The sequence below is a fragment of the Podarcis filfolensis genome, assembly GCF_964270895.1.
Source record: "Podarcis filfolensis genome assembly, chromosome: 11".
Taxonomy (NCBI): Eukaryota; Metazoa; Chordata; class Lepidosauria; order Squamata; family Lacertidae; genus Podarcis; species Podarcis filfolensis.
Window position 1 is genome coordinate 41,671,093 of NC_139613.1, and position 14,727 is coordinate 41,685,819.

The window sequence follows — 14,727 nt, forward strand, 5'->3', positions numbered from 1 at the left end:
TCACCTAAGTTTTATTCAGATTAGACCCACTGAAATAACTTGTAGCTTCACTTTAAAAAGGCACAGTTGATAGGGGGCTCTGTAAAGGGTTTTGGATATTTCCCTCCATTTGGGGCGTCATTTATGACTGATACACATTATGACTGACGAACAAGAATATTACTATTCTTTACTGCATTTTCTTTATCACGACTTCTGTCAACATAAATCACAAAATGAATATTACTAACATGGAATGAACAGTGTTAAAGACACATTTAAGAGTGTTAAATGCGCAAATGGTAAAGCGTAGAAGGTGGCGTTAAGTACAAAGGACCCCCTGCTTGGCAGGGGGTTGGACTCGATGGCCCTTGTGGTCTCTTCCAACTCTATGACTCTATGATTCTATGATTCTAAGGCATTTTAGGAAAATTAATGGTATTTCTGTTTGAGGTAATGTTAGGTGAGCATTCCTAAAGTCCCAAATGAAGGCCACTGGAAGCTGTGGCCTTACTATCAGGTAGGGTGAGGCAGCCAAGTCAGGCAGCTGGTTCTGAGTGTCATGAAATGACAGCAAGTTAATTCATTTCTTATTGCTGTGTTTTTTTTTCTGCAAAGGAGATTAAGAGGTGCCTGTGGTATACATGCCAACTCTATGAGGCTGAGGACAGCTCAGTCCCCACATAGTATATGGGGCTGGGGCTGAGCCCCCCCCCCCAATCTTGAGGGGCTGAGCCCTGCTGGGCCTCCCCACCACATGACAAGACCCCCCCCCCCATGTTGAGCATAACTCAGCGCCTCTGCCCTGTGGTATTTTCTCCCTCAAGATGCCAAAATATCTTGACTGGCTTTTAAGTAGTACCGTATTTTTCGCTCCAAAAGACGTGCCAGGCCATAAGGCGCACCTAGTTTTGGGAGGAGGAAAACAAGAAAAAATTATTCTGAATCCCAGAAGCCAGAACAGCAAGAGGGATCTGGCTTCTGGGATACCATGTGGCTGTTCTGGCTTCTGGGATAACCGCGCTAAGCCTCTTCAGGGCAGCGGGATGAAGACTGCCCCTGCCCGAAGAGGCTGCGCGTGGCTAAGGCAGAAGCCAGGGCAGGCGCGTCGCTGAAGGGGCGCTCCCTCTATGAGAGGCAGAACTGCGCAGCGCCCCTTCAGCGAAGCTGGAGAAGGAACAGAAAGAGACCCTTCTGTTCCTCCTCCGGCTTCGCAGGACAGGCGCTGCGCAGAGAGGGAGAGCTGTGCAGTGCCCCTTCAGCGAAGTGGGAGGAGGAACAGAAGGGGCTCCGTTCCTCCTCCCGCTTCGCTGAAGGGGCGCTGGCCAGCTCTACCTCTCTGCGCAGTGCCATTCACTCCATAAGACGCACTCACATTTCCCCTTACTTTTTAGGAGGAAAAAAGTGTGTCTAATGGAGCGAAAAATATGGTATGCACCTTGACTGAAGGGGTGCCGTTTGCTGCTCTGCCTCAGGCAGCAAAATGTCTTGAGCCCTGGGGAGAGGTCCTCCAGGTAGGGCACTGGAAAGCTTCTCTGCCATCGCTCTAGCAGTGGCAGTGTTCTGTAGGTAGCGGCCCCCAAAACCGAATGTTCTGGAAGGGTATCAGAAGAGCTTTGAATCCACAGGATCCAAAGTCTCTTTGTTCCTTTGACACCCCAGAAAAGCTGGAAGATGTACACCAGCCCTGGAGCTAGTTATTTCCCCTGCCATCGGTATCAGTGAGAAGAGGAATTTAAAAAGTCAAATTGGGGGGACGTCTCCAGAAAATCCATCCACACTTACTTTCTGCTCTGGCCACTGCCAGCTTAGGAAGTGGCGGTTTTTCCACCATGGAGTCATCCTCCTCCCTTCCGAATCTTAAGATTGCCCTGTAAATATTTAAAACATTAGCTTAGATTATGTTGCATTTTGATAGAAAGAAATAAATCTGTTTGTTTCGACGCACCACCAGCCTTGGGCTTTTAATAATAGATGTAAATAAAGGGTAAGGGATTAGAAACACAGCAAAACAATGTCCAGACAAAAGCAGGATTCCAAATGGGAAAATTTGAAACAACCACATGCAATGAGAAATGGTGGTGTTACTTGTCCATGAATAATTAACTTCCGAGAATAGTCATGCATTGCCTGGGGGTAGCAAGGCAAGTCAACCACAAAATGGAAATAATAGATTATCACTTTTTGAGCACATTATGTGTAACGAGCCAAGATCTGGCATCTCAGATAATGCACTGATTAAGACATGCAAGGAATACAAACTCACTTTTCAGAATCTGAAAGGAAATTAAAAGTATGAATAATTAACAGTGGGATCCTATGCATCCCTGCTCAAAACTAAGTCCCATTGAGCTTCCTGGCACTTACCGTATTTTTTGCTCTATAAGACTCACTTTTTCCCTCCTAAAAAGTAAGGGGAAATGTGTGTGCGTCTTATGGAGCAAATGCAGGCTGCGCAGCTATCCCAGAAGCCAGAACAGCAAGAGGGATTGCTGCCTTTGCTGCGCAGCGATCCCTCTTGCTGTTCTGGCTTCTGGGATTCAGAATATTTTTTTTTTCTTGTTTTCCTCCTCCGAAAAATAGGTGCGTCTTGTGCTCTGGTGCGTCTTATTGAGCGAAAAATACAGTACTTACCAGCAAGAGTGTGTAGGACTGCATCTTGAATGAAGGCAAAAGAAAAAGGGGTTGCTGCTAGTTTTTTAAAAAGGAACATTACCCCTTGACTAAAATAAATTGAACCTATTTGGGGGACATTCCACTGGAGTCTGGAACCAAATGTTTTTCGCTCTTTCCCTTTTGCCAAACATGGAACTAGACAATTGAACAGGACATTGTAATTACAAAGAGTTCTAATTCTCAGCAACCCTTACCAAACAACAGTACCTAGAATTCTTTGAGGGAAAGGATGTGCTTTGAATGTGCTTTAAAGATAAAGTATATACAGTACACAGCTGTAGAGTCAGATTTCATGGTCCAGATTTCTTTTTTCTTCTTCTTTTTTTTATTAAGGGTTGTAACAAAAGGTCTCACAATATAAGCAATTGAAGTGCAGGAGACAATTGCCTGAGAGGGGGCTGTGCTTTCTTCTGTGCTTCTAGAGAGGCTTCACTTCATATGATAATAATATTACCTAAGAATAATAGTTTAATAATATCCATTCTGAATAGCTTCACTATATCTCTTTCCTGAAACATATTCTCCTAGCACATATGAATGCACAATTAATGCGCATATTTCAGTAAAGAAATTGGTCTACCTTTGCTGAGCTTAAGCTGCTTTATTTATTTTCTTTCTTTTTCTCTCTCTCACATAGGAATTCTAGGTTTCTAGAATTTTGCTTTTTCTTACCACTGCCTCTGCATTGGGCCCATCCATGCTGGCCACTGCTCTGTTTCACTGCTATTTCTTTCTACATTAAATTTTTGTTTTATTGACAAGGTTTTTATAATCTGCAGCACCGGAAATACTGCGAGGCTGTGCCTATGGCCCAGAAGTGGACATGTGGTCCTTGGGAATAATCACTTACATCCTGTGAGTTTGGCTAAAAATTACCCTATATAGGCAAATGTGATTCATTTATTAGTTTGCTTGGTTTCTCTTCATGAGTCAATTGGGATTTTATTTTTGGCTGCAGTTTATGCACTTTACACAGGAGGAAGCCTTATTAAACACAGTAAAAACTTACTTCCAAATTAACATGGGTACGATTGCAGTACACGCCACTCTTGTCCACTCTTAAGATACTCTGCTCTGGTATCAACATTGTCCTTTAGCCATGAAGGTGTAGTATCAAAGATTGTCACTCCCTTGGGTTGGAAGCAGGGTGAGGGTGTCATCCAATTTGCCTCATGTTTGTGGGAGAAGTTGAGAAGTAAGTTCCCAGCGCTCTCCCAGGAGAATAGGGAACCTATTGAAAGGAATGCCCCCTCAGAAAGAGCTAGGAGTTTAGGTCACCAGAGTGAGAGGGGGGCTGTTCCTCAAGATAGCTTAAACAATTTTTTGGAAACCCCTTTTTGCATTGGGTCTTTAATTGTAGTGGAGATGATACTTGTATTGTGGCTGCTTATGTTAAATCTGAACAACAACAACAACAACAATTTTATTGTTTATACCCCGCCCATCTGGCTGGGTTCCCCCAGCCACTCTGGGTGGCTTTCCAGCAAAATATAAAAAATAATAAAATGTCAGGCATTAATAACTTCCCTGAACAGGGCTACCCTCAAATATTTTCTAAAAGTTGTGTAATTCCTTATCTCCCTGACATCTGGTGATGGGAGGGTGTTTCACAGGGAGGGCGCCACTACCGAGAAGGCCCTCTGCCTGGTTAACTATGATAGAACCAGGGCTTTTTTCCAGGCGGAATTTGATGGAACTCAGTCTCAATGCCATTGCCATTCCAAGAGAATGAGGGAGGTGTTCATGGTGAGTTCCGGCACCTCTTTTTCTAGAAAAATAGCACTGGATAGAGCCAGTTGTTATCTACAGAGAAGGCAACCCCCATTGCAGCAATGGTGCTCCTTCTTTTAGTATTCATGGCTGCAATTTTGTAAACCTAGACGTGCCGTTAGAACAGCAATGGGGAAACTGTCAGAGAAACTTTTCAGAGAAACCAATAGATGGCAGCCTTGATACCTACCAGGTTTTCTGCTGTGTCAGCCTCAGAATAGAATATTTCTAATGCTACTTTGCTTCCACCTACAGCCCAGTATGAGATATACTTAGGTTTCAAATTGCCTAAATACTTTTTACCGTATTTTTCGCCCTATAGGACGCACTTTTCCCCCTCCAAAAATGAAGAGAAAATGTGTGTGCGTCCTATGGGGCGAATGCAGGCTTTCGCTGAAGCCTGGAGAGCGAGAGGGGTCGGTGCACACCGACCCCTCTCGCTCTCCAGGCTTCAGGAAGCTATCCGCAAGCCGTGGGAGCTCAGTGCCCCCAGGCTTTGGGCTCCGCGCAGCTCTCTGCAAGCCGTGGGAGGGTTGCGCGAGTTCGCACAGCTCTCCCACGGCTTGTGGAGAGCTGCCTGTTCTGGGGGCTGGGGTCGGGGGAAGCTCGGGCTTCCCCCGCCCCAGCCCTGCGCCTGGGGGGGGATTTTTTTTCTTTATTTCCCCCCAAAAAAACTAGGTGCGCCCTATGGGCTGGTGCGCCCTATGGGCCGAAAAATACAGTAATCCTCCCAAATGCTGTGAAGAAAAATAAATAGATTAAAAATCCTTCATACCTATTGCAAAATCCTTTGTGCTCTGTTAATCTCTTATGGCCTGATCCCGTGAGCCATTGGCTGAACAGAGTAGCACATAAGAACATATGTGGAAAGCTGCTGTAGCAGGAAGATGCTGGTTTAGGACTTATTCCTCTATTCTTTTAGGCATGGGGAAATTTTATGGGGAGATAAACATGTGACTACTCCCCCTACAGTCTGAGAAGGGCCATTCTATCTGATGTTCCTTACTGTACACACTTGCATTTGACTCTTGGTACTGAAGACTTTTAAACATGCTATGAATTCTACGTCCAATATTATTTATTTCTTAAGATTAATACACCACTTGATTGTAAAAACAAACAACCCCTCAGAGCAGTTTACAAAGCATAGAACAGTAAAATCAAGATAAATTTACAAGCCTACTTTAAAACATACAAAAGTTAAAATGCTAAAACAGTTTAAAATTACCTCAACTTCCTAAGCATCTGGGTGGGCTTGTCTAAGCAGGTATAGTTTTATCAGGTGCCAACAAGAGTACAGTGAAGCTGCCTGCTTGATCTCAATAGGCGAGGAGTTCCAAAGTGTAGATGCTGCCACACTACACAATTGAGTTCTTACAAACGCTGAACAGATATTATGTGGCATGATGTGTAGCAGTATCAATTTCGCTGATTGAAGCGGTCAAGTGGGCACATGCAGGGCAAGGTAGATTACTACAGAGGTTACACATTCCTCCGTATTTTGCAGACATAACATGCTCTTTGTGTCAAGGAAGCTAAAGCTGATCAACGTGGTTGAGCTATCTCACTGATATTGATGTGACAAGTTTGTTTATTGCTTGTTTCTAGACTCTGTGGTTTTGAGCCGTTCTACGATGAAAGAGGAGACCAGTACATGTTCAAAAGGATCCTGAACTGTGAATATGATTTCGTTTCCCCCTGGTGGGATGATGTGTCTCTAAATGCCAAGGATTTGGTATGTTCAGCTAATTCTGCCATTTACCATCAGCATAATTTTATCAGGATAATCAGCATTGTACTATACATGTGGAATCTACTTTATGTATATTCATTATAGGTTATATCCCCACAGTGTCTGTGCATGAGAAAAATAGACTTCCACCAATGCAATGGCACTTCTCCTTCCTATCTTTACCTCTGCAGCCCCCACGTACCGTCAAAATCTGTGGAGGGTTGGTGGACCCTATGGGACAGATTCGGAGGTGGGATTCATGGGGCTGCAGGAGACAGAAAAGCAAGGAGAAGTCTTGTTGCACCAGCAGAAATCTGCTTGTGTGACATTGGATTTCACCCAGTAAAATTATAGCCTGAAAGTTTTGAATCTTGATATTGTTCAGATGCACTTTTAGCACGTTACTGGCCCAGTTCATATGCTGATTCAGCTGGCAACAGTCTTTGGATGCTAGAGGCACAAGCTTGGCTGACTCCTTTCCATCTCCTTTTCTGAGGGGAGGGGATAATGTGCATTGAGAGTTTCCATGCATGCATTCACTGGATGTTTCTAGCCAGTGGTTAGAGTGTTGGACTAGGACCTGGAAGACCAGGATTCAAATTCCCACTCAGCTACCTTGGGTGACTTTGGGCCAGTCACTGCCTCTTAGCCTAACCTACCTCATGGGGTTGCGGTGGGGTTTGAAAGAGGAGCAGAAGAATATATACACCACCTTGAGCTCCTTGGAGAAATAAAAGTGGGATATAAATGCAATAATTAATCATAATATGTGTGGAGCACTCACACCAGGTGCTTCTAAGCAGTTGTTTGATGCTAAAAGTGGATATTGGTTGGGTAGCAAGTTGCTAGCATATGAAATTGTGCATATATCCTTAGGTTGGAGCCTACAAGGTTTCCGAGGAATGCATTTTCCCCCTTACTTTTAAATCACCTTATTTTGCAGGTTAAGAAGTTAATTGTGCTTGACCCCAAGAAACGTCTCACCACATTTCAAGCCTTACAACACCCTTGGGTCACAGGCAAGGCAGCCAATTTCGCTCATATGGATACAGCCCAGAAGAAACTCCAAGAATTCAATGCTCGACGTAAACTTAAGGTACGTTTCAGGGGTGTGTGTGTTATTGTTTACTTTTGGATGGTTTCAAGTAACTCGCTTTGTTAACGGAAGACAGCACAAGGGCTCCTCTACGTAGCACCACACTTGCATGCTATTTTCACCGATGTGTGTATTTTTATGCATGCGTCACCAAAGTGCATGGATTTTTGTACACGTCACCTGACTGGAGAACTTCAGAGAAGTGTGGCTATCTTTTGGTTTGTGTATTGCTTTGGAGAGTGAGAAGTAGGTTTGCCCTTTAAATGTACAGTGGTACCTCGGGTTACAGACTCCGCTAACCCAGAAATAGTACCTCAAGTTAAGAACTTTGCTTCAGAATGTGAACAGAAATCACGCGGTGGCAGTGTAAGGCCCCATTAGCTAAAGTGGTACCTCAGCTTAAGAACAGTTTCAGGTTAAGAATGGACCTCCAGAATGAATTAAGTTCTTAACCCAAGGTACCACTGTAAAGTGAATTGAATTTCTCCCCCACCCCTCATAGTGACACACTTAGAAAAAGGTAAGGAGGCGCTGCTCTAAAGAATACCTTAAAAAAGTGGAAATGTGTGGATAAAACATGCTTATTCCCTTTAAACCTACTCTATATATGCACAGCTGCATATCACCCAGTCTTAGCAGAAACAGGCTGGTGTCTTGGTAACTGTGGCTTTTAGCAAAATATTCTCCTTCGTTAGACCACACTGATTTGTTCAGTTTGGAGACACATTCTGTCTGAACCCCTGCAAGTCTAAATAGAGTTAATTCATACATTGTGTAGGAGAGAATCTACTAGGGAGTGATTATAGCCTTGCCTGGCTTGGTACACAGTGGAGACAGATGGGATGGGTGCCACGAAACCACAGCATAGGTGCCAAGAAATCTAACCACTCTTGTTTGTTTTTATTGAAACCCAGGCTGCAGTGAAAGCTGTTGTTGCATCAACTCGTCTTGGGAGTGCAAGCTGCCACAGCACCCACGACAGCAATAAGCCCAGCCAAAGGCAGTCTCTGCGCCCAGAAAGAGAGGACAGCGTGGAGGGAAAAGAAGAAGTAGTAGTAGCAGAAGAAGAAGAAGCAAACTTCACTGAATCTCATGAAGAGGACGCTCACGAAGAAGCAGCTGAAGGAGAGTCTTAAATCTTGGGGTATCTTATTCCAGCCAAGTTCTGTCATTCCGTGCACCAGCCAAGATACCATTCAGAAACAAATTACAAGCATGGCTACTCTGAGTGGCTTTGCCTTGGGATGGAAAATGCTCTAGCTGGTGACCTGAACTTCAAAATGCATGTGACTGCTTCTGAAAAAAATAAATAGTTCACAGTCTTTTAATGGCATGCCATGGATAAAGTGATATTTACAGTAATACCAACGAATGAAGTGGAGAGCAGGGAACACTCCTTATTACCAACATGTATATCTCATGTAGAGTGTTTATAGATAACCTCTGAAGTGAATGATGATTATGGCTTATTATACAAGATTTTCTAGAGATCTTGACATTTCTTCAACCTGCTTCTTTTCAAACTCATAATCACCCAGTAGATCAATGGGCGCTAAGACCCGCCAAGTGTTTTTTAAATGGCATTTGAAATATTTTGCATTCATCCGTGATAATTTACAAACTGTTTACAATTGAGAACTTAAATATTTATATGCAAAAAAACATTCCACTGATTCCTGTGAAAGATTTATTCGAATGGCTATGAAACTATGTTCCTTAAGAATGCCTTACCTCTATAAGTAACCATTTCTGTACAGTATTTTGATGATAACTAGAATATCTTCAGACTTCTGTCACATTACTATCTAGTATTACTTTTACAAAACAATGTTAAGGATAGTACTCAAACAGAGCAGGTATGTGTGCCATTGTTAAGGTACAATTGGAATTAGTCATGACTATGAAACTGTGCGCCTGTTTATTATACAGAGGGGGATTCTGTAATTAATGTCCTGCAAGAAGAATATTCAACAGCATTATACTTTTGCTTTAGGATACCAGTCAAGGTACTTGCCATGGGCAGCAATAGAAATGCTTGCATGATTAGAGATACATGAGAATTGTGTAGCCAGCTGTTGTTTCTTTTTGTTTGATCTGTTGCGTAGACTTGATCTGTATAAGTGTGCCGTAAAGAACAGGTTAAGGTTAGGATAGGACACTGTCACTGCAAAAAAGAAAGAAAATGTTCTATTCAGGCACTTGTGTATAATAGGTGTTACAATCTTTACTCTGCCAGGTGTAACCTATGCGAGTTGAAAAATAAGCAGAATGGATAGCATTTGTAATACATTTTGTAGCACCCGAATTTCTTAACGTATAGGTACAAACGATCCAAAGAAATTAGCATGCAACAATTAACTTTTAGTGCAATCCTATAGTCAGAAGTACGTATGCCCCACAGAGTTCAGTGGAGCTTACTCACAGGTAAGTGGGTGTAGTATTGCAGTCTCTGTTGCTTTTCAAGAACACAGCCAATACCCCAATACGTTAGTTATTCCTTGCATTCTTTTTTCTTTGCCTTTGAAACAGTATTATCTTGCAGAGAAACAAGAACCAGTTAAACTACAGAAACCAAGAGGAGGCACATGTTTTGTGTCTTCTGTTCTATTGTAGTTAGAAAGGTAATTAAATAATATTTCAACGAGACTTGGTAAATTAAAACAACTCTGATAACGACAGAACAGAATACTAAGTTAGTTTTTTTGCAGTGAAAGTGTCCTATATGACTTTTGAAAGCTGCCATGATATTTTAACTCATTTATAAATGGATAAATAAGTAGATCTTACATGGAAAATATTTGTTTTGCACATGGAATCATTGTGCCCAAGCACACGAACTGATTCCAAGATGTTGTTTTTGGAAAGTGTTTGCTTGTCTGGCAAAAGGAAGAATTCGAAGTGCTTAGCTAGAAAAGCACAGCACAATCCAAAGCAGTTTGCAGGTGGGGCTAGTTCTTTTTCTTCTGTGAAGAGGAATGCTCTGGACTTGCATGGAGATTGCTCACTGCATGCAATATGAGTTGATATAGAAGAGGGCTGGCGACCCCTTTGCATGTGAAGTTCTGTGCACACATCAGAAGTGCCAGATCACAGCTTCTGGGTACAGTCAGCTGCATATCTGCTTGAAATGAATCAAGGGCTGCTTTCTCAGCTGCACACTGTGACTTGCATTATGTGTTCTGGGTACTGAGCCTTAAGTTGGAAGGTTATTGCTGCCAGGAAAACAGAATTGTTTTTAAATCCAGCCATTCGGGAAACACAGGGTACATGCAGTGATTTCCTAGCTTCTTATACAACTGCTTCAGAAATCCTTCCAGAAAACTAGTCTCCATCTCTCTCTCTCTCTCTCTCTCTCTCTCTCTCTCTCTCTCTCTCTCTCTCTCTCTCTGTGGTAGCATATTATCAGAAGTCTGGAAGCTACTCGTGCTGTGAACCACACAAAATATATTTTTTAAAAATCAGCATCTTGGTAGCAGTGGGGGACAATCAAAACACCTGAAGGTTCAAAATTCGGTCCAGAACCTTCAGCTATACTTATTCTAGATACATTTGATTTGGTGTGTAAATCTCATCACGACAAGCACTTGATCAAGTATGTCAAAATGATCTGTGCTCTTGGGAAACCAAGATTCCACACTGCATTGGTGCTACCCATTTTCTGTGGCAATGAAACTGTTAGAGCAGGGATAGTCCACATGGCACCTTTCCAATCTTGTTGGACCATGGACGCCCATCATCCCTGGCCTTGACCAATGGTCATGCTGGCTGAGTGATGCAAGTTGTAGCCCCCACATCTGAAGGGCACCAGGTTGGCCACCCCTGACATAAACATCACACCCTTGCTTGTTAAGGAGGATTTATTACTACTGTTCATTATGTCATAGGAATAGTTCTATGGTTGTGATCTGTAATCAAATGTTTGAAAGACACCCAGAATACGAAACCTATGCAAGGTTATGGGGTATGGCTAACAGACGAGGGTGCAGTTCAGAAGCTGTTGCTGTTCACCAGATCTGATTGCTAAATCCTTGTTATGATTTCTGCTCAGTGTTAGAAATAATTCCCCTTCTGCAAGTCTCAGTATTAAATGTGCACACAGATGCAGATAGCTCAGTTTGTTATCGAGCATGGGGCCGATAATGCCAAGGCTTCAGGTTTAATTCCGGTATGGGATAGCTGCATATTCTCGCATTGCAAGGAGTTGGAGTAGATGATCCCCAGGGTCCCTTTCAACTCTATGATTCTCTGATCTCTCCCATGCTGGACCATATGCTCTAATAATAAGCATCAAGGCAAATTTGTGTTATATCTGATTCTGTATGGGACATGGAAATTCCAGTTTGTAAGAGTCTTTCAGCTCAGTCTTACGTATACTTACTCAAAAGTAAGCTCTGTGGAATTCAGCGGGACATTCTCCCGGATCAGTGTGCATAAGGTTGCAGCCTTAAAATAATGACTTTGATTCTGTGGTTGCCTAAGGAATAGCATTACCATGAAAGCAGCTTACTGTGACAGGGGAAGAAAATGAGGTGTAGACTAACATTGAATGCATGCTATTAGTAACGTTAATTAGACACTGGTATTTTTATTATTCTGATAGGTGAGATAAGATTGGGGTCTAGTATAGCAGGTACTATTATAAAATTATTTCACAGAATATGTTTCTCGTGAGTGCTAACTTATTTTGCCATGTCAACTGTTCCTGGTTGCAGAACAGCAACAAATCAGTCAAATGACTTGCTGTAAGTTGATTTTAAGTCTCTCCTCAGCCAGGCTACACCCATGGTTAATGCATAATGTCAAGGCTAATAATAGGGGGTGAAGGGGACCTGCAATTAAATGTTGCAGTGTGGCTTGCCCCTGCTCAAGTTTCCAGCCACTTCATTGTATTCCCCCTTCCCACCTGGTTTCCCATTTTTTCCTCTAACAGGCAGAGAGCATCCCATGCCTACTAAGCAAACTCAGCCCTCCATGGGCTTGAGGAGATTTTTTGCCCTAAATATTTTTGTACTCCTGCAGACCTTGAGGACATAGGGTTCCCTCAAGCAGAGCAACTGATCCTGCTGCTCCTACTGCTGCATTTTCATGTGAGTAGCTGTACATAATTTCCACTGCTCAGTCACTGTGTTGTCTCTTTTGCATTATCAGTAGAGAACCTGGCAGAAAGGATTTCAGGGGTCAGCATGCATCATGACCATTGAGAACAGCAGGTAAAGAGACTGCACAGACCTGGAAGCAGATTAGGAGTGCCTAAGGTTGACTCTTACAACGGGGATCAAAGAATATGGCAGAAACCCAACCATGACCATGTATCTGCAGCCCATTTGCGGTTGAATAATCTCAAGTGTGCAATATGGAATACATGTCTAGTATAAGAGAACTAGGTTGTTAATAACCAATTTGTAATGCAGGTAGGACATTATTAGTATGTCTGAAAAGCATGGATATGGAAGGTCTCAATTGCACCATGAAACTTTCAAAAACAGTTTGCAATGCACTTCAGAATTCTCGTTGCAAAAATTGAATAGCTTGCTGCACAGCTGCAATCCCTTGCACAACCATAAAGTAGTTTATGGGTTCTCATCTAATATTGGCTTGTATTGGAGAAGCCTGGCACTGTTAGTGTAGTGGCTAAGTGAAGAGAGGTTGCCTCAAACTCCCTAGGTGGCCTTTGGCACCCTTGGCATCTCTGAACCTCAACTTTCCAGCACCATGTGCAATATAGGCTCATGATATAGGCCTACCTTACAGGACTGTTGTAAAAGTTACTGTGCTAATTATATATCAGTGTATAGAAAACAGTCTATAAATGCTAATATTACTTCTGACTGAAGAAGGAAGAGGAATTCTCTCCTGCTCAGGATTTTGGTGGGCACAATATTGGGATGTGTACTTCTAGGCTCTTAAAAGGAGACACCATCCAACACAGAACAGCACAATCCTATGCATGTCTACTCAGAAGTAAACACTGTTAATAGAACTGATGCAAAGGTATATAGAAATTGCAGCCTTAAACCTACTAAAATGAATGAGATTAAGCACACTTAACTGTGTTAGATTGTGGCCTAAGGCACTTGACTTAAGTATAAAAACCTTCCTTTTCCCCCCGTTAATGAAATATGTGCACTTTTTGTGGGACTATCACCTAGGACCACTTTCAGGTAAAGCATTGAATGACTATGGTTAACCCAAGATATGTTGCACAAAAGTAGCACTAGCAAAGGACCCTTAGAGTTGGTTTGGGCAACACTTGCGTATGTGTGATTGCTATGTATGCATTCCCTGCACTGTATATTTTCCCCACCTTTGTTACATTTGCTCCAAACATCTAGCACACTTTTGTTGCTTAGCGTATCAAAAAAACCATTTGCAATGTTACTAAAGAACAAGAAATAGTTGTGTGTGGAAATGCCTGAAAACTATAACCAAGAATCTGACGGATCAAGCTTGCAAAACCTTTCTATCACATGATAAAGTAAGTACTGTTGAAGTCTCAGAATTAGGCATGTTTGCAGCTTCAATAAGTGCAACTCACCTAGCCTTTCATATATGCCCATATGGAAACGAATTATCTGGAGAATGAAGAGAATGCACTTTGATGCTGAAAAGTTTAAGAAGTACTTTGCATGTACCATAAAAATAAACACATATGTCTAGAGAAGTCTGTTTGTCATTCTGTGATATCAGAGTTTTATATAGAGACCTTGGGCAGGGGTGGGCAGGTACTTAGAAAACCATATATTTGTGAAAATTGAAAATGCAGTGACAACCCAAGAGTCAGCCCCAATTTTGTGCCTTTCAGAGTTTCTGATTTGGATGGGTGATGCTTGAGTGACAGAGCACTGGATAGGATCTGGAAGAATTTCCAGCTGTCCGAGTGTGTCCAGGTTCTGTGCTTTATGTTACGTTTGCATTAGATGAGCTGACAGGAAAGACATCTGTGCAGGACCCCAAGATCTGCCTAGTAACTCCTGAAAGCCAACACCAGCTTTCAAGCTGGTGCCTTATGATACGATGGCTCACAATAGGCACATGTGAACTTGTGGTTAGGAAGGAAAGCTCAAAAATATGCTCATGGACTTTTGCACTTAGTTGTCACAATAAAAATACACCAAGTGCTGAAAGTCCACAGCCCCAACAAGATGTTTCCTCCAGATCACCCACACCTGTCACAAAGATGCTATGGGGTGTCAGGCATGGGGCAGGTAGAAAGACGCAGCTGCCAGCGCACAACTGGTAATCTTAAGGTGCGTTCCTGATAGGCAAGTCTTTCTAGTCAATGAACTAACAGCTGATAAGTGCTGGTGTCGAGCCTGCTGGGATTGGCTGCATGGCTTGAAGTCAGTGCCAAGCAGCTGATTGGCAGCAAGCTCAAGCCCTGTTTGGGTCACCTGATGTCCTAGTGACATCAGGCAATTGACAGCTGGGTGGGACTAGCTGGCCAGAACCAGTTCCCCATGGCACATGCTTTGCT

At 42.7% G+C, this 14,727-nt stretch overlaps 1 protein-coding gene across 2 annotated transcripts in view; it reads left to right on the forward strand.

Annotated features, from left to right (window-relative positions):
- CAMK4 (calcium/calmodulin dependent protein kinase IV) overlaps nucleotides 1–13,914 on the forward strand; it is an 87,064-nt gene extending 73,150 nt beyond the window's left edge. For both annotated transcript variants that reach the window (XM_083577035.1, XM_083577034.1), the window contains 4 exons: nucleotides 3,435–3,510; nucleotides 6,034–6,160; nucleotides 7,101–7,253; nucleotides 8,168–13,914. In XM_083577035.1, coding sequence (XP_083433161.1) covers nucleotides 3,435–3,510; nucleotides 6,034–6,160; nucleotides 7,101–7,253; nucleotides 8,168–8,389 — 578 coding nt within the window. In that variant the 3' untranslated portion in view covers nucleotides 8,390–13,914. The remainder of the gene's footprint in view (nucleotides 1–3,434; nucleotides 3,511–6,033; nucleotides 6,161–7,100; nucleotides 7,254–8,167) is intronic.
- The last annotated feature ends 813 nt before the right edge of the window (nucleotides 13,915–14,727 follow it).